Consider the following 19,404-nt stretch of genomic DNA (forward strand, 5'->3'; position numbering starts at 1 on the left):
TCAGGGTCTTTTCAAATGAGTCTGCTCTCTGCATCAGGTGGCCAAAGTATTGGAGTTTCAGCTTCAGCATCAGTTCCTCCAATGGACACCCAGGACTAATCTGCTTTAGGATGGACTGGTTGGATCTCCTTGCAGTCCAAGGGACTCTCAAGAGTCTTCTCCAACACCACAGTTCAAAAGCATCAATTCTTCTGCGCTTAGCTTTCTTTATAGTCCAACTCTCACATCCATACATGACCACTGGAAAAACCATAACCTTGATTAGATGTACCTTTGTTGGCAAAGTAATGTCTCTGCTTTTTAATATGCTGTCTAGGTTGCTCATAACTTTCCTTCCCGAGGGGTGAAAGAGTAGAGTAAAAAAGTTGGCTTAAAGCTCAACATTCAGAAAACTAAGATCATGGCATCCGGTCCCATCACTTCATGGGAAATAGATGGGGAAACAGTGGAAACAGTGTCAGACTTTATTTTGGGGGGCTTCAAAATCACTGCAGATGGTGACTGCAGCCATGAAATTAAAAGATGCTTACTCCTTGGAAGGAAAGTTATGACCAACCTACATAGCATATTCAAAATCAGAGACATTACTTTGCCAACAAAGGTTCGTCTAGTCAAGGCTATGGTTTTTCCAGTGGTCATGTATGGATGTGAGAGTTGGACTGTGAAGAAAGCTGAGCACTGAAGAATTGATGCTTTTGAATTGTGGTGTTGGACTGCAAGGAGATCCAACCAGTCCATCCTAAAGGAGATCAGTCCTGGGTGTTCATTGGAAGGACTGATGCTAAAGCTGAAACTCCAGTACTTTGGCCACCTCATGCGAAGAGTTGACTCACTGGAAAAGACTCTGATGCTGGGAGGGATTCGGGGCAGGAGGAAAAGGGGACGACAGAGGATGAGATGGCTGGATGGCATCACCAACTTGATGGACATAAGTTTGGGTAAACTCTGGGAGTTGATGATGGACAGGGAGGCCTGGCGTGCTGCGATTCATTGGGTCACAAAGAGTCGGACACGACTGAGCGACTGAACTGACTGACTGACAATAATTAAATGAGTTACTATATATATCCGGCAAATATTTGTTGAGTGCCTGCCTGCTAGGTGCTTGGACAGGGAGAACCAGAACTGTCCTAGGCACAAGCGAGGGATAACACTGTGGATAGAACCAAGGCTCTGATCTCATGGAACTTAATATATATATATATATTTTTGGCCAGGCCATGCAGCCTTTGGGATCTTAGTTTCCCAGCCAGGGATTGAACCCACAGTCTTGGTGGTGAAAGCGCAGAGTCCTAATCACTAGGGAGCCAGGGAATTCCTTCATGGAACTTAACATATATGTTGGGGACGGGTTGGATGAGAAGGAGGGGCTCCCGAGGCGGTAAAGGGGAGGGGAGCTCTTGGAGAGGGAGGGGGAGAGTGGGCTCCATGCAAGAGAGGGGCTCATGAAGGAAACTGGCCCCCCACCCCACTCACATGCATGCACACAGAAACACACGTGTGTACATGCACATACATGCCTGCATATGTGTGAGAGCTCTGAGAGGACCCAGGTCCATTCCGCCACCTCCAGTAGGCATTTTGGCCACCCTCTCTGCAACCCCCTGACCTGGCTGTGAGCAGGTCGGGATCAGTGGGCTGAAGACCTGGGTGCTCAGTAAGACTCTGCTTTCACTGGCTAAGTTGCTTTCTTCCCAGAGCCCCAATATGTTCATCCATAAAATGGGATGAGTCCTGGCCTCCCAGGGTGAGGTGACAGGCTCAGAGACCCTGCGGGGCAATGGGGAAAAAAGAAGCCAGGTCTCACATCCTCTGCCCTCACTCCAGCCTAGCTCCACCTTTCAGAACAGGTGAAGGGGGATGGGCCTGGCTCCTGAAGACTGGAGAGAGCTGGAACTATTACCTAATGCCACCCAGAGCCTCCCAGGGTGAGCCAGAACCTGACCCGGCCAGACCTTGGTTCTCAGGAAAACTGACACTGTCCCAGGTGCAGAAGCCACCAGCAGGGCCTGGCACCCTTGGGAAGGGAGAGTTCCAGGGCCTGCAAGGAGATTCGGGTTCTTTCATCAGGACTTGGGACTGCAGCATGAAGGCTTAAGGCTAGACTCCAAGCAGAGAGTTTCACCCACCCCAAACATTCCAGAGGGGCTGGCTGGACACCAAGAGGGACTGACTGAGCCACACGGCTGGAGAGGCCTGGGTGGAGGCCGACGCAGGGCAGGGCAGGACAGGACAGGGCCCGGGCAGTCTTCTCGTGGGAGACAGTCTCTGGGGGCAAATGGGAGGCTGGCATGTGGGGTTTGTGTCCACTCCCTGTGCAGCCTCAGGAAAGACTTCTTTCCTCTCAGGACCAGAGGGTCTAAGGATCTTTTCAGCACGGTCATCGGAGCTCTGAGGCTGAACCAGGCTGGGGAAGGACCTTTCCCACTGGAGAGTATCTAATAGGCAGCGCCGCCCGCACCTTCAAGCTGATCCCCCTTGCTCCCACGTTGAACACACAGAGCGATGCACTGGCCCGTAACCTCCCTGAGCCCCCGTACTCATACACATTCTCAGCTTCTCCTCCATTCATCCCTGGGTTCCTCCGGGGAGGAAGAGGGGAGGGGGATGACATTACTGGGACCTACTGCCCCACCGCTCAGGCCCAGAGGAGGTTCAGGTGTCTCCCGTCCCTCCTCACAACTCAGATAAGGGATACCAGATGGACAGGATCTGACAGCTGAACTTAAAGCCAGCTGATTTCTCTTCCATCTGGAGGCCAGGGAGACGCAGGCTCAGGATTGTCCCGGCAGCCATGGCCAAGATGGTGGCCCCCCACCCATCCCCACCGGTAGAGCCCTCAGGAAGGGAGAGCTGAAATACCCTCCTTTTCCCCACCTCCCACTTCCTCAGAAGGGAAGAACTCAGGGCAGGTGGGATCTGGGGGCTGGGACACCTGGGTTCCAACCTTCCATTCTGGGAGTTTGGCTCTGCCCCGCTTCCCCGGTCCTGCCAAGTAACCCTTCTGTGCATCTGGAGTCCTGAGAGTTCACAGAAGAGGGGCCACACCTGGGAGCGGAGCACAACAAAGAACAAACAGGAGGCTCAGGGGTTTTAGATTTCTTCTCTGCCAACCACAGGAATGTTCCTGATGGCTCTGCGGGGGGTGGCGGGGGTGGGGTGGGGAACCCGCCTATCACACAGAGACCCAGAGAGCCGGCTCACCCTTAGGCACAGAGCTTGGGTACATGGAAGAACCAGCTCTACCTTGTCCTCCTCCAGCCCCGAGGGCCCTGGGCCAGGGCAGCCTCAGGGGAGAAGCCTGGCTTCAACTGCGTGAATTTGTGAGGCTCCCTCCAGACCCCAGGTTCCTGAACAGGGAAACCCACAGTGGTCTCCACCACCCCCAGGGTCCAGTCCAGGCTCCTTAGACTGGCCATGAGGGCCCTTCCTGCCCTGGCTGCCATGGCCTCTCCGCATCCATCCCTCGGTGCTGGCCCCGTTGGCCCTTCTACAGCACACTTTCCGGGCTGGCTGGGCATCTTGATCTGGGCTGCCCTCTCCTTCTGGAATGCCCTTTTCCACATTCTATTCTGGAGAGGCCTGCTCAGCCTTCCAGGCCAGGTTCGGGGATTGCCTCCTCTGGGACACCTTCCCTGGGTCCCGCAGGGCTGGCTGCTCCCTTGCCTGGGGTCTGCAGGAGTGAGCAGGGGTCTCTCCCAGAGCTGGGGTCTCCCAGGGAGCTTTCTTCCTCCCTCACCAGACTTCAATGAGAGCGGGCCTTGGTCATCTTTGTGGCCCAGCAGCCCCTTGGATGGGGCCTAAATGTAGCAAATGCTCAGTAACTCTTTGATGAGGAAATGAGTGAGTGAACGAGGGCGGGCAGTGTGAGGACTCGGGCTCCCAGGATCTCTGACCCTTGACCGTGAACTCCCTGTGGGCCAGGTGGTTAGGTCATTGGGGCTCAGAGCACCAAGCCATGAGCATGGGTGTGGCCTCCCAAACCCAGGCTGCCCACATACAGATTCCCAGGGGAACAAGCATTCATTGAGCACCTACTGTGTGCATCACCCCAGGCCATTCTCCCTCATGCTCGGCCCTTCCCATCTGGCCCTTTCTCTGTCCTTCTCTCCACCCAGAATGCTCTTCACCCACATCCTCTTATGGCTGTTCCTTGGATTTCATCAGATCTCTGCAGAAAAGTCACCTCCTCCAGGAGGCCTTCCATGACTTAAGGTTCTCCCCTCTCTATGCCTCATTGTCTTGTCTTAATGCTCTGTAAGGGCTTCCCTGATAGCTCAGTTGGTAAAGAATCTGCCTGCAATGCAGGAGATCCTGGATTGATTCCTGGGTTGGGAAGATCTGCTGGAAAAGGGATAGGCTACCCACTTCAGTATTCTTGGGATTCCCTGGTGGCTCAGAGGGTAAAGAGTCTGCCTGCAATGTGGGAGACCTGAGTTTGATCCCTGGGTCGGAAAGATCCCCTGGAGAAGAAATTGGCAACCCACTCGAGTTTTCTTGCCCAGAAAATCCCATGGATGGAGGAACCTGGCAGGCTACAGTATCCTTGCCTGGAAAATCCCATGGATGGAGGAAGAGCCTGGTAGGCTACAGTCCGTAGGGTTGCAAAGAGTCGGACACAACTGACCGACTTCACTTTCACTTTCTTTCATTTCACTTTAATGCTCTGCACCGTGCTATCACTAGCCCCTATTTTTCATTTATTCATCTGTTTGGTAATTGTCTTTCTCTTCCTCCCTGTCTCTGACACACAGATTGTAAGGCTCTTTAAATGTAGGCATTTGGCCACCTTGCTCTCTGCTGCATTCCCATAACTGGAATAGGGCCTCGCATAAAGTGGGTGTTCAGTAGATGTTCAGTGAATGAATGAACACAAGCCAGACAGTCCCCCTTTTCACAAGGCTCAAGGTGCAATAGACAGGCACCTGCTTGGAGAAGGCCACCGCATTGGTGCAATTTGCCACCGTTAATAGAAGCCTTTTCCCCATCCACGGAAGCTACAGTCACATCATGACAGGGGCCTCTGTCCTTTACTGACATCCCTGAAGGAAGGGATGGCTCTTTGCATTTGACAGGTGAGGGAAGGAAGCTCAGGTGAGGCTGTGTGCTTTGCCCTCCGGTCAAACATGTTTATAATCCCTCTGTCTTTATTACCTGAGGCTTTTCAGGTGGCTCAGTGGTAAAGAATCCGCCTGCCAATGCAGTAGACTTGGGTTCCATCCATGGATTGGGAAGATCCCCTGGAGAAGGAATTGGCAACCCACTCCAGTATTCTTGCCTGGAAAATTACATGGACAGAGGACCCTGGCTGCCTACAGTCCACGGGATTGCAGAGTCGGATATGCCTTAGCGGCTAAACAGCAGTAGCTATATTACCTATGTAATTCTCCCTCTGGTGTCAGTGGCTTGCCCAAGGCCTGGTAGCCAGGAGAGGCTGCTGGAGCCTTGAGGGCCCCCTCTGCCTTCTGATCAGAGCTCCTTCCTGGGGCTACTCATTCCAGCTCTCCCTTCTCTCCCCGCTGGCCTGGGGAACCAGGTAGGGGGTGAGGTCTCTACCCTCCATGGTCTGGGTTCTAGCACCATGTCTTTCCAAGGCCTCAGGCCATCTCTGCCTTGTGACCTCGTGGCCACAGAATCACTGTGCCCTACGCGGCATATCCCCCAAGCCCCTGCCCGCAGACCACCTCCCTCTTCCAGCTACTGTCTCTAGCAGGGAGAGTTCAAAATGTCATTTCTCTTCTGCTTCCCTCCCACTTTTCCTTCCCACCGCATGAGTACAGGATGCCATGGAACTGACCACATTGCTGGAGGAGAGACGGGGGTGGGGGGCCCCAGATGCGGGTAGAGGAGCCGGCTGTGGGGAGCTCCCCAGATTCTGTGTGGGGGTGGTGATGCACTGAATGTAGCCATCTAGGTAGATGACCTTGCCTGTTTTCCAGGGTGGCTGTAACAATCCACCCCAAACTGGGTGGCTTCAAACAACAGACATGGAGACTTCCCTGGCAGTCCGGTAATTAAGAGGTTGCTTTCCAATGTAGGGGGTACAGGTTCGATCTCTGGTCTGGAAGCTAAGATTCCACATGCCTCATGGCCAAAAAACCAAAACATAAGACAGAACAAAATTGTAACCAATTCAATAAAGACTTAAAAACAAACAAAAAAACCCCCAGACGTTTATTCTTTCACAGTCCTGGAGGCCGGAAGTCTGAAATCAAGGCATCCAGGGGCCCGTGCTGCCCTTGAGAGTTCTAGGGAGGAACACTTTCTTCCCTCTTTTCAGCTTCCAGTGGTTCCTAGCAGTCTTTGGTACCCGTGGCTGGGAGACACGTCGACCCAGACTCTGCCTCCGTCATCACACGGCCGTTTCCTCCCTGTGGGGTCTCTGTGTAGCTTCGTCTTTATGGGGAAGCCAGCTGTTGAGTTTAGGCCCCACATGAATCCCATATGACCTCATCACGTCATATTCACAGGTACAAGTGGGGGCTACGGTTAGGCCTTCAACATATTTGAGGGAACCCGCAAATCCCATGGACAGAGGAGCCTGGTAGGCTGCGGTCCATGGGGTTGCTAGGAGTCTGACACGACTCAGCGACTTCACTTTCACTTTTCATTTTCATGCACTGGAGAAGGAAATGGCAACCCACTCCAGTGTTCGTACCTGGAGAACCCCAGGGACGGGGGAGCCTGGTGGGCTGCCGTCCCTGGGGTCGCACAGAGTCGGACACGACAGAAGTGACTTAGCAGCAGCAGCAACTATAGGGTAAGGGAATTAGAGAAGGTGAAATTCAGAGAAAGAATGAGACAGGCACTTTACAGGAATAGATCACCTTTAATGAAGCGAGAAGGGGCAGCAGTCAGGTTAGTGGGCTGCTGCGCTGAGGAGAGCAGGTATATATGGAAAACATATATATGGAGATACATTGTTTTGAGGGGTCTGTTTCTCCTCAAGATTATTTTTGATTAGTTAGCTTTCAACAACTGGGGCAAGGAATTCCTGAGACCGGCTGGAGACTGGGATCAGCTGGGAGCTGAACGTAATCAATCTTAATGTCCGTTCCTTTCTTCGGGGGAGAAAGTTCTTTATTCTGTATAGAATGGTGGGGAGGGCCTGGAGGGGAGCTTTAACTCCAGGCTATTTTGAGCCATGTAGCTTTCCTTCACCAACGGAACCCACAACCCTGACTACAGAGAGTGCAGGTTGGCGTGGAAGGCCCTTGGGTAAGGGCCCAGATTTGTGAGTTCAGAATGTCGTGTCTATGTTTTTACATGCCTGTGTTGGGTGTGTGTGTCTGTGTCTGTATGTGTGTGTATGTCTGTGTGTGTGTCTGCGTGTGTCTCTGTGTGTGTGTGTCTGCATGTGTGTGTGTCTGCGTGGGTGTGTGTCTGCGTGGGTGTGTGTGTCTGCGTGTGTGTGTGTGTGTCTGTGTCTGTGTGTGTGTCTGCATGTGTGTGTGTGTGTGTGTTTGTGTGTCTGTGTGTGCTTTGTGTCCCAACCGCTCCGAGCCCTGTCCCAGTGTCTCCTCTGATGCTGTAGCCAGGCCCCCAGGAGGAGGAGTCCCTCAAGGAAGTAGCCTTGGGGTGTTTAAGCAGACTTGGACAGGCCGCCTTTCATGGGGGAGGAGCTACAGGCTCAAAACGAGCAAGATCCTGATGGTGTGGCGGTGCGGAGCTTCGAGTCCAGGTGGGGGACTTGCTGCCTCTGGCTGCGGGCAGTTATCCAGGCAGAGATGCTCTGAGTAGAGCCCTGTGGGCACCCTGGGATGCAGGCCCGGGGAGGGGCCCCTGCAGGTCTCAGGAGCCAACTCCATCCTCCTCCATCCCCTCATTCCTCACTTGGGGGAACCTCATCCTACAGGACTTTCCAACCCAATCCTGGGCCCTCCCCCACCCTGCCACCTGCGGGCTGTCAGACGCCTTCCGGCAGGGCAAGAACACTGGACTCCAGGTGGGAGAGCTATGTGCACACGCTTGGCCACTCACTTGCTGTGACCCAGAAAGTCACTTTGCCTTCTAGGCTCCATTTCTGTCTGTCCCACCCCTCAGCCAGGGCCTCAGGCTGGGCACTCACCACTTCCAGCTCTTTCCTAGCTGCACACAGCCTCTGCCCTGCCTACCTCCCTTCCCGTCTCTGCTCACACTGTTGCCCTGCGTCCTGCCTGGTTAACTCCCCTCCACTGCCCTCCCCCGCCTCACCCTGTCCCGGCCAGGTGGGCATGCCTCACCTCTGTACCTGGCTCTTCTCCCATGCCACAGAGCACGTCTCCCGCGATAGACTGGGCACAGTGAAGCCTGGGCTCATCCTTTTCCTTCTTCGTGTCCCCAGAGCCAAGCACAGGCCAGGAGCTCTAGTTGCCCACAAGTGAAGTGAAGTGAAGTTGCTCAGTCGTGTCCGACTCTTTGCAACCCCACGGACGGTAGCCTACCAGGATCCGCTGTCCATGGAATTTTCCAGGCAAGAATACTGGAGTGGACTGCCATTTCCTTCTCCAGGGGATCTTCCCAACCCAGGGATCGAACCCGGGTCTCCTGCATTGCAGACAGACACTTTTACCGTCTGAGCCACCAGTTGCCTGCAAAGCACTTGTTAAATGAAGGAACGAACCAGCAGGCATCTGAAGGAGCCGGGCCTCTCAGAGCTGGGCGTCCATGCCTCTCTTCCAGACCTTATCTTTGGTCACATTTATGCACAGAGCAGCATCCCCAGCCCCACCCCAGAGGGGGCTCCTCCGAGGACTGATGCACACCCTCTCCCTCCTATAGTCCCAGCACCAGCCCCAGGGAAAGATTTCAGAGGTGGCCAAGGGGCTGCTTCTCTCCTGCCCCCTGCTGATGAAGAGGGGGAATTGGAGGACGTCTGGATGCTTCTCTGGCTATCAGTGGGTCTGTCCTAGCCTGGGGACAGGAGAGTGGTTTCTATCATGCGGGGGAACAATGGCCTTCCCTTTGCCTGGTGGTCTGTGTTCTTCATGCACCTAACAATAGCCAGAGGACCTAGTTAGGGCTTTCCCCTTTCCCTCCTTCCAGAGCCACCCCACCCCCGTGGAAGGATGTGTGGTCGGTACCCGACTGACCCCCAGATCTCCAGGCTGGTCTGGGGGCCTCTTCTGATGCCTGATCAGCATCACTGAATTACAATTTTTCAATTGTCTACTCTCCCCCACTCCCAGATTGAGATCCCCAGGAGTAGGGCATCCCAGTCCATTTACTTGGTCAACAGATCTTCACTGTGTCAGCCCGGTGCTGGGGGTTTTCCACCCTTGTGGAGCTCACCTCTGTCTTGTCTTTAGGTCCAGCCCGAGCTTGGCACACACGCATGGAAGCGGGTGCATGTGGATGAGTCAACAGGCAAGTGCGGGAGGGCCTTGGGATCCCCTGTACGAGTGCCCGCACTCTGGTCCAGGCTGCTTGCTGTGGCCCAAGCAAAGCCCAGGGGAACAGGCGAAGAGCCAATTTCAGAGCAGCGGTCGCAGGAGAGGACGGGCTGCTGTCGGCTGCTCTGCCAGACCCACCCCGCCTCCCGGGAAGCTGGTCAAGGAAACCAGTGGCAGAGGAGACGATGGGACTGAATGACCTCAGATGACCCTCACAGCCCTGCTACTCGGGGTCGAATGAGGGTCCTTGAGCTTGGCCATCCATGAGGCAGGCCTCTGGCCTCCACAGCTCTGGCCGGTCCAACCGGGAGGGCCAGATACGAAGGAGGTGACGGTAGCACGCTGAAAGGTAGGCGGCCTCCTCCCCTGCTTCTGGGCACAGGCCTGGGACTGGAGTCTGCAGTGGAGGGACGATGACTAGGGGACACACAGCAGCCTGCCCTCACCGAGTGACCCTTTGGGAAAGGTGCCAGCGTGGTGGGACATGCCAGGCTCTTGGGACCGCAGCCAAGTCTCAGGTGCAGTCTGGACTCCTTGGGTGGTGAATCCTGTTCAGAGTCCTGCTCGGGAGCCACCCTCTAGGCTTTGTCCCCCCTCCCCGGCCAGTGCAGGCCATTTACCGCCCTGACCACTGCTGCAGATCTGTGGGCGTGTCTTATCCGTCTCTAATTCCCAGGCCTCTCCAAAAAGCCAGCCCAAGGTGGCTATCCAGCTCCGGGAATACACAAAGGCCACGTGTTACGGTGTTTGTCCGGACGCCTGCACCAGGCATTTCTTCAACGCAAGCCCACCTGAAGGAGTCCCGCCGACAGCTGATCAGAAGCTGTGAGCTCCCCCGGGCCTGATCAGGTGCCCGTTGGCTCAGTCACCTTCATGTCCTCTCCTGCCCTGCCTCGAAGAGTGGGGGCGGTAGGGAGCTGATCCCTGCAAACCATGTGGTTTGGGCTCACTTGCCAACAGCTTCCTGGTTAATTTAGCCCACAGGATCTCCTGCTGGGAGATCAGGAGACAGGCAGAGAGGCCAGGGCTCTCCTCCCCACCTTTTGCTTCTGACAGCGTCGCCGCCAGTACCCGCGTCTCTCCTTTGTGTAAGGTCTGCCAGACAGCCCTTCTCAGTGACCCAGCCTGGAGTGCAGGGACCACCACGGTGGCTCCCTGCTGTCCACCCATTTCAGGGTCGCCAAACCTTTCCGTTTGCCCTTTCAGCTCTCCAGGGAGCCTCGTACCTCCCACCTCACTTCACATCCCCACTGGGGCGTCGTCTGCCCGACTGGACCTGGGTGCGGTTCCCTTTGCTGCCCTCTGTATTCCCCGATCATAAAGACACAGCACGCCAGGAGCAGGTCGGAGGCAGTTTCTTTATACAAACGTAACCAACGCAACGGACCCGTCAGCATACTGCTGGGGCACACGCAGGTCCGTCTCACCACCCCTGGGGCAGAAGTCTGGGTGGTAGGGGTGTCACTGCAGGGGAGGAACACTGCACAGGCCTGGGGACTGGCGAGCACACCAGCAGGGAGCCCCCGAAGGGCACGCACGGACACACGGACACTGGGTAACCAAGAGCGCTACGCACAAGGCCAGGAAGGAACAGAGAGCTGGGATGAGCCGCTGACAACCGAACCCCCTGCCCCGAGGTTTCTTCGGGGCAGGGAAGTGGGTGGGAGGGGCCTGGGCCTGAAGCCAAGCACCCCAGCTGTGCCACGAGAGCCACGAGTCCTGACCGGGCGCCCTGCTTTCTGCATCTGGGAAGTGGGGACCACTGTACTTCAAGAAGCTGTCACAAGGATAAAGGAGATGAACAGGGACACATATCAAAATACTCAACACAGAGCATGGCACATAGAGATGTCCAATAAATAACTTCGTGTCAAGAAAATCTCAGCTCAGAGAGGCCCTTTTTGAGAAGGCCAGGAAGGGAGATCGTGTCCCTGGAAACTTTCTCAGGGCATCAGGACCCTTGAGCACTCCTTGGAGCCTGTGGCTGCTGGAGTGGCCAGGGCCCCGGAATACACGGTGCCGGGGCAGTTGAGGGGGGCGGGGGGCTGGACTCCTAGGGAGGCACCCGCGGAAGCTGGGTAGACACCCGAGGAGTTGGGGGTTGTGCCAAAATGATTCTGCACGTAGCACAAGCCGGAGGCAGGCTGGTACGGAGGCAGGCTGGGCATGTGCCCAGGAGCACACGATGGCCAGGCCGCCAGTTTCTGGCCACTGGCATGCTGCATCTGGGCGGCAGGGTGGTTTGGGGTCAGGTGAGAGTGGCCGCTCTGCGTGGGGTAGGAGCCGGGCACAGGGTTCGGCCTGGAAAGGAACAAGAGAGAAGATGGGCACTGAGCTAGTCATGCCAGGAACACAGCACCCTGAACTGTTGATCCACAGGAGAAAGGCTTGGGCTCGCTGCACTGCCTTCTATTACAACATGCTGTGGACGGGCATTTCCTGTAACCAGCTGTAAAAGTGCCACATGGGGAGAAAGAGTCATATCAACTGAACAGAAAACAGATGCCCAGAGCGGGCAGGGACCACTCACGGCCCTGCAGTAAGCCAGCAGGAAGAGGGGCGATCGGGCCCATGCCTGAGACCCCTTGAGGTATAAGGGCAGTCTGCAAGTTGGATGGAGTTGGGGATGGGATCACGGTAGTTAAGTGTCTTCCATGGCTGGCCTAGCGATTCAACCAAAGAGAACAGGTCCACTTCTGTGGGAGGTCGGAGGGCAGGGCTCCAACATGGTAACACAGGGCTCGGGCCCAGGCCTCGTCTACTGGCAGATGGTCTACCAGTGATGGCAGGAAAGAAGGCTTATAGCTCAAAGTCCCGGCAGGCAGGGAATGGACATGACAGATGCGGGGAGCTGTCTGTGCAGAGGTCAAAAACCCCACCACAGACACAGGTGGCTGGGACTACAAAGGAGGACACATTCTAAGGGATTTAGCCTGTGAACTTTTGCAGAGATTTCTCAATACGAAGAACAAATGTCAACACCACTGACACCTGTGTTGCTGCTGCTGCCGCCGCTAAGCCGCTTCAGTCGTGTCCGACTCTGTGCGACCCCTGAGACAGCAGCCCACCAGGCTCCCCCGTTCCTGGGATTCTCCAGGCAAGAACACTGGAGTGGGTTGTCATTTCCTTCTCCGATGCATGAAAGTGAAAAGTGAAAGTGAAACCGCTCAGTCGTGTCTGGCTCTTAACGACCCCATGGACTGCAGCCCACCAGGCTCCTCCATCCATGGGATTTTCCAGGCAAGAGTACTGGAGTGGGGTGCCATTACCTGTGTTAGGTAACAATTAAACTTTGATACATTTCAGTCCAAACCTAGGCTTATAAATCAACTGAAGTACAGACACATGACACTTAGCAGCATTTTCGGAATTTTAAAAATGCAGAGGCTCTGGCCTATAAGAAGCCTGATAAGAGCCTCCAAGGGAAACAAAGCTGTCCAGGCTGCCAGGACTGATGCCAAAACCAACATGTGTGTCAACGCTGCCCGTGTCCTGTTGTTGGGTGATCAGAAACATCATGTTCTGTTCTGGGTGCCTGCAACAGGCCAGGATGATATGGGGTGGAACACTATGCCATGTGGGTCACCATATCCCCAGCCAGGTCTGCACGTTATGGGGAAGCAGGATCACTGGGCACCACGGGTGTCACAGTTACAGAGAAGTGAGTGTGATCCAGCATGCAAGACTGTCCTCACTGGGGGCTGCCTTGTAGAGCGAGGCCCCAGCCGCCAGGGGTCAACATGGTCAGCTGTTTTAGAGGGGCTTCCTTCATGGAGCGCGGCTGAGGAGTTTGCAAATGAGGACCCCTAAGTTCTCTGAACTGAGCTTAGAACTAAGTTCTCTCTAGATTCTGTGAGAACAGCAATTAAGAACCAAAAAGCTATACAATACAGCTAATTCTAAATGTAAACACCTCCCACCCGTTGTTTTTGCTGTTCAGTTGCTCAGTCGTGTCCGACTCTTTGCGACCCCATGCACTGCAGCACACCAGGCCTCCCTGTCCTTCACCACTTCCCAGAGCTTGCTCAAACTCATGTCCATTGAGTCGGGAACACCATCCAACCATCTTACGATCTGTCGTCTCCTTTTCCTCCTGCCCTCGATCTTTCCCAGCATCAGGGGCCTTCCAAAAAGCTAAAATACAGCTAATTCTAAACATCAACACCTCCCACCCACTGAGACTCCAGGAATTACTTGCCTGAAATAAAATGAGTGAATGTGCATTTCTATTTTTCCCACTACCCGTCCCTGCCTTTAAGAAATGGTCAGAGCTGGGACTTCCCCGGCAATGTCCAGTGGTTAGGACTTGGCACTCTCACTGAGGGGGCCCTGAGTTTGGTCCTTGGTTGGGGAAGGGGGGTTAAGATCCAACAAGCCACACAGCATGGCCAAAAAAAAGAGAAAAGAAAAGAAAATGGTCAGAGGGCTCTGAGCCACTGAAGGCTGAGAGTCCACCTCCTAAAATAAACTATAAGCAACAGCTTCTGATTCAACCAAGATCCTGGCTCCAGGCCAGCGTGGGGGACAAGATGGACTCCATAGCTGTCCCAAGGCAGAAACGGGCCACGGACAAAGCACTTTGACTTGGCGGTGAACCCCTTCTCTGGGAGGGAAACCTCCTCCATCGTGAACTCTCAGCATCGACAAAAACCAGTGAAGGCCATCCGAGGCTGGCAGCGTGTGTGCGGGAGGGACAGGAAGTGAGCAGGACCCGGAAGCAGGAGCCCTTGGCTCTCGACTGGGTGCTTCTGACTCTGTGTTACCTGGAGAAAGACGTTTGTCCCCTTTGGGCCTCCTCTCTGACAGGAGGGAGTGAGGCTACGTGAGCACTCCATTGAGAGTTAACGTATCTGGACTGGAAAACGGTAAATAAACTTCGTCTTCTCCCACCAGGTGGCCAAGAACACCCTGAGGTTCAGGCCATGCCACCTCCTAAGCCTCCCAGTCAGTCAGGTGGATCGCGCTTCTTGCCAGCATCACCTGCTGGAGCCCAATCCCAGCCCCACAGAGTGCTTGTCAGTGCTGAGGGCTGGCGACGCCACTGATGGGGCCGCAAGTCCCTCGGGATTACGTGCAAGGGCTTTGAATGCCTCCTATTGAATGCCCTTCCTGCTTGGACCCCACTTTGGAAGCAGCTGGGCAGAATCCAGGATGCTCGGGAGAAATCTGTGGACAGGTTTTGCTGGGTAGGCCTGGGCAACCCACACCCTCTTCCCTATTCCCCAGGACACCGAAAACCAGTTGCAGCCTCTACAGTAGGGGTCCCCAACCTCTGGGATCTGATGATCTGAGGTGGATCTGAGAGCAGAATCACCATTCCCCCCCACCCCCAATCCCACTCCTGGTTCATGGAAAAACTGTCCTCCACGAAACTGGTCCCTGGTGCCAAAAAGGCTGGGGACTGCGCCTTTATAGGCCCTGCAGCTGCAGGAATAAAGCAAGCACGGCCTTCTGTAACTTACTTCCGGCTTTGGGCTGCCCTCCTTTCAGCTGAAGAGCCGGAGATGTACTTGAACATGGAAATCCTCCTCATCAGGCTGAAGGGGAACTTCTGGTCGAGCTTCACGGCGACTTGCTCTGGGACGTCAAAGGAGAAGCAGTAGGTGAGGCCGTCTGGGGTCGGCGTGTTAAGGAGAAGCAGAGAGCGCTGAAGGGAGGGGCTGGACACTGCCCCCAGGACACAGGAGCCACTCTGGCTCCACACGGGGCCTGGGCTTATTCCACCATCATCTCTGGACTGCAGTTTCAAGCTCAGGGGAAACCAGGAGTTGGGAGTTTCTAGCCTCCGTTCCTCAGAGGGAACACAAGGCAGCAACGATAGGCAGACAAGTGCTGACACCTTGCCCATCCTTTCTCCTGGGCCTCTCGAGCCCCTGTAATGACCGTCAGAAGCCAGCATGCGCCTCTGTCTCTCTAAGTGGGATGAAGCAGGCGGCTAGTCTAATACCCTCTGGGAGGTCTGACATCTTGTCCTTTGTCCCAGGTAGAAGGAGCCTTGCCTCGATGTGACCAAGTGAGCTTCCCGTGGGCCTCTGTGGCAGCCCGCCCCCCACACCGTCACCAGCTCCCAGAGAGGTGAGGGCACCCTGGTCATCCGACCTGTATCAGCCCGTCACTGCCGAGACGGCCAAAAGAGTCAGCCTAATTGCCAGAATATTTATGCAAGGAATATAAGGCTTATTCTAAGTTTTTAACCACGCATATGGTCAAAGCCTACCTTAAAAAAATTCTTTTCTTCTTCTTCTGAGAAAAAGACTAAGACTAAGCCAAACAAAAACAAAGAAACCTGTGTCCCGGGAATACCTTTCATGGAACATCTCTAGCTCATGGTTATTTCAGGATCTTCCAGTAAAAAAAAATTAGTCAACTGGGTTTACACCTTGGAAAAAAACAAATCAAAGTATTTCAGTAACTGGCAGTGCTGAGCCATTGTATGGAAAGAGCCTGGGGGATCTCTTCCAGAAAAGAAAACTCTGGCATAAAGAAAGGAAGTGACCTGCCTGAGGCCACATGGTTCCGAATCTGAAGCTGGCACACGGAATACCTACATGTGAGCTCTACCTGCCTGAACGCCCTGCCCGACCCCCAGGACCTCCAGTGTGGTTCATCCTTTGGCGTGTCGCTGTTACTACAACGGCCCTCTAGCAAGGATACATGCTAGCCCGATTCCCAGGCCACAGACGTTACTGAGGAAAGAGGTCTGCGGAATGAGCCAGGAGGCACAGAGCAGGAGCCACGGCACCAGCAGGGAGGGCACCACCACGCCGAACACCAGGGCCCGCCTCATCCGAGAGCGGACGCAGTTGACTCCCAGCATGGCGAAAGCCACGGGGGTGAAACCGCGGGCGTCCTCCACCTCCCCGAGCTTTGACAGCGATGACACAGCTTCAAACGACAGGAAGATGATGGCGCAGATGACGGTGAAGACCACGGTGAAGAAGCAGTGGCGGACGGTGCCCACGGTTCTCTCAAAATTGCCAGCAAAGCGCCAGATGACGATGGCACCGCAGAGCAAGGAGACGGGATTCTCGTAGACAAAGATGTAGGTCACCAGCCTGTAAACTGCAGAGGGAACCGAGTTAGAGGCCTGATGGTGGCTTGCTCCCAGAAGGGAAAAGCCAGGTTACAACCCACCTAGGAAAACAGGGAGTAGCTGGCTCTCGTTGCCAGGGAAAATCAGCCCGGAGCCAGTGGGATAAGCAGAGGGGAGCAACAGCGAAGGACCCAGGACTCAAAGTAGAGGCAGGGATGTCTAATCTTTGCTCTTTCCCAGACCTGGAGCAAGTCTTATCTGTGACTGGCTTCCACGTGGGGGAAAAAAAAAATGACACTTTTTAGCATGGGATGGTCTTTTATAATTTGTAATGTGCTTTATAATCCTCTTTGAGGCTTTAATACTGACCTATCTCACCGGGCAGTTTGAGGGTTAATTAATTGTAACAGCTTCAGGTGGATTGAGTGGGTGTCACTTAACACTCTTTGTGCCCGTCTCCTCGGCTGTAATCCTGACCTCTCCTTCCATAGTGGCTGTTCAGAGGAAGAAAAAAGGGACCATGAATTATTGTGCACCTGTAAAGATGAGAAAACTATCACTAAGAATGTAGATACAGAACTCAGAAGTCTTTCTTGCAAGTGCTTATCCAGTCTTAGAGGTAGAGTGATGCTCAATATGCAATAAGACGGTAAAGAATCTTTTATTTTTCTAAAAGCAGTCCTTGCTTCTGTATTTTTATGTCCCTGCAGGCCAAAACACTAAACTGAAGGAGGGGGGTGATCAGTGAAGTGGCAGTAACATTGGATTTGGAAGTCTAAAGCAATCTTGGCTCTGTCACGCCTAGACTGGCTGAGTTCAGCCCAGACACAGGGCCCTGTCGGCTTCAGTGTTCTTACTATAAAATAAAATGGATACACTCGAGGCCCTCAAAGGTCTCTTACGTGTCTAATACTCACATTGTCCATGAATCCCACACTCAAGACAAGCCGCAAAGTAAAGGGAAAAAAAAAAAAAGGGAGCTCAGTTTAGGCTGGCATTTTGCATCTGTCTCTGAAGACAGACATGCTGTGTGTATCCAGGGTGAGGGTGAGGGGGACCACTTTTAGATTTGAGCAGGGAGGCAGGCTAAGAACCATATACCTCAGTCAGAACATCTCTGTAAGGCTTCGTTATCTGAAGAGTATCGTCATTACTTGTTGAGCACTTCCAACACTGAAATCCCAAAGGTACATGTGAAGATTCTAGAAGCAATTCTATATAATTTGGGGATTAGAAAGCCCCCAAGGTTCCAGTTCAAAAATGTCACAAGATGCAAAGAACAATCTGGGTTCCTGTGTCAGTTGTATGACTCAAAAGCTCTGTGAGTCTTCGCATTAAGCCTCAGTTTCATTTAAAGAATGGACAACAATAAAGCCCATGGGCAATAATGCCTACAGTAATAATACGTCATGGGATCACCATGAGAATTAAAAGAGGTTAATGCATGTGAAAGTGCTTTGCAAAACAACAAAAGTTATACAAATCTCCCATTTTCCTCCCCAGAAAAGAATGGGGAAGAAATAGGAGACTAAGAACATCTTTTATGAACTGATATTTATAATTAATTGGTCTGCAAAATATCTCCATCTCCCCAAGAAAACCAACACCTCTCCCAAAGGTACGAGACACCCGGCTTCCGCTATAAGCTGGGAATCGGAGTCAGGATTAAGATAAAAACGAAGATGCAGAAGAAATTCTAAACCCCAGGAGGCCAGGATGCTTACAGAGGTGGCCACAGATACAGCTCAAGTGTCTTGAGAAGGAGGGGGAAAAAAATTTTTTTTTTTCCAGTAGGGGGTTGGGCCCTAAAGCAGACGTAGGTGTGAATGTGACAAGGGAGAGAAAAATCCTCCTCGGCGAGCAAGCAGGGGTGAATGAAACCTAATTGCTACGAATGGATATGCGAGCCTTGACCAGTACGATGACGACAGGGACGGGAACAAATCTGGGTAGGGAAGGGTTACAAGGGATGATCAAGATGGGGCTCTGCACAAAGACGTGGAATATGGGGCTGGTCCTCCAGGTGGGGAGAATGATGCGGACGGAGATGGGGTGGCGTGGGTGCTGGGAGGCCGGAGCCCAGGGCCTGGCGAGGTCGGAGGAAAAAGGACTGGCACCCGGGACCCGGCCCCGCCCTGCTCACCTTGCCAGTTGCGCAGGGCCTCGGACCGCAGCGAGAGACCCGAGGGCGCCAGGGGCTGCTGCAGCAGGAATAGACGGGGCCCGGATACCAGCAGCGAGAGCAGCGCGGTGAAGAAGGTGGCGGATGGCACCTCGGGCCACAAGGACCAGCTCCGGTACCCAGGCTCCGAGACCGCCATGGCCGCCAAGGCTCTCGCTTACCTACGCAGCTCTGGCTGGTTCTCGGCTCTTTCCGCCTCCCTGCGGCTGTCACCCCTGGCAACAGCGGCGGGGATGACCGGAAGCCCCGCCTCCCAGAGGCCCCGCCCCGTGCGGAGTTACCCAATCCAGTAACTCGCGCTGGCATGCCTTCCACGCGCGTAGGCCGCAGGGAGTCCAGCCAGTGGTCTCTAGCTGCAGCATCCTTGGGACTGGCTAAGAGTCCCGGGTGGGAGCCGCTTGGGGGGCACCGGGCGGGGCGGCTCGAATTTTGGATTTAATCTCAGCTCTAGCTACCTAATGAGTATTGTACCTTGCAGTTTACAGAGCCTTCGATCTTTTTCTCTCTCTCTTACACACACACACAGCCTCCCTTGTCTGTGTTTACCTTCATTAATACCAGTGAAGACATTAGGGTCTGGGTAATGCAGTTAGATGGCAAAGACAATTAGAACTCAGGTTCCCGCCGTTGCTTTGGCCTAGAATTGGCTACTGGCAAAGGGATTGGGAGCAGGAGGAGAAGGGGACGACAGAGAATGAGATGGCTGGATGGCATCACTGACTCGATTGACATGAGTTTGAGTGAACTCTGGGAGTTGGTGATGGACAGGGAGGCCTGGCGTGCTGCAATTCATGGGGTCGCAAAAAGTCGGACACGAT

General features: G+C 54.2%; 1 protein-coding gene across 4 annotated transcripts; it reads right to left on the bottom strand.

Annotated features, from left to right (window-relative positions):
* Window positions 1–10,710: 10,710 nt before the first annotated feature.
* On the bottom strand, window positions 10,711–18,816 carry RHBDD2 (rhomboid domain containing 2). 4 transcript variants are annotated; one of them, XM_045164255.1, is made up of 6 exons: window positions 18,548–18,688; window positions 16,774–16,898; window positions 16,506–16,668; window positions 16,026–16,433; window positions 14,834–14,984; window positions 10,711–11,672 (listed from the first exon to the last, which is right to left on the bottom strand). In XM_045164255.1, exons 4-6 carry the CDS (start codon window positions 16,186–16,188, stop codon window positions 11,315–11,317), a joined length of 672 nt encoding a protein of 223 aa, XP_045020190.1. In that variant the 5' UTR covers window positions 16,189–16,433; window positions 16,506–16,668; window positions 16,774–16,898; window positions 18,548–18,688; the 3' UTR covers window positions 10,711–11,314. The 4 variants fall into 4 exon arrangements, with proteins under 4 accessions (XP_045020190.1, XP_045020191.1, XP_045020192.1 ...); XM_045164256.1 differs by having other exon boundaries at window positions 16,506–16,672; XM_045164257.1 differs by lacking the exon at window positions 16,506–16,668.
* Window positions 18,817–19,404: the final 588 nt, after the last annotated feature.

Source organism: Bubalus bubalis, chromosome 24 (genome assembly GCF_019923935.1).
Source record: "Bubalus bubalis isolate 160015118507 breed Murrah chromosome 24, NDDB_SH_1, whole genome shotgun sequence".
In the NCBI taxonomy this organism is placed as follows: domain Eukaryota; kingdom Metazoa; phylum Chordata; class Mammalia; order Artiodactyla; family Bovidae; genus Bubalus; species Bubalus bubalis.

Excerpts from the sequence above, each read along its gene's own strand:
- RHBDD2 (XM_045164254.1), bottom strand. The coding sequence starts at position 18,725 with ATGGCGGTCTCGGAGCCTGGGTACCGGAGCTGGTCCTTGTGGCCCGAG. Across the intron at positions 14,985-16,025 it reads CCTGGGAATCGGGCTAGCAT|ACGGCCTCACCTACTGCTTC; the intron begins GTATCCTTGCTA and ends CGCCGACCCCAG. Across the intron at positions 11,673-14,833 it reads AGGGCAGCCCAAAGCCGGAA|GCCGAACCCTGTGCCCGGCT; the intron begins GTAAGTTACAGA and ends GTTCCTTTCCAG.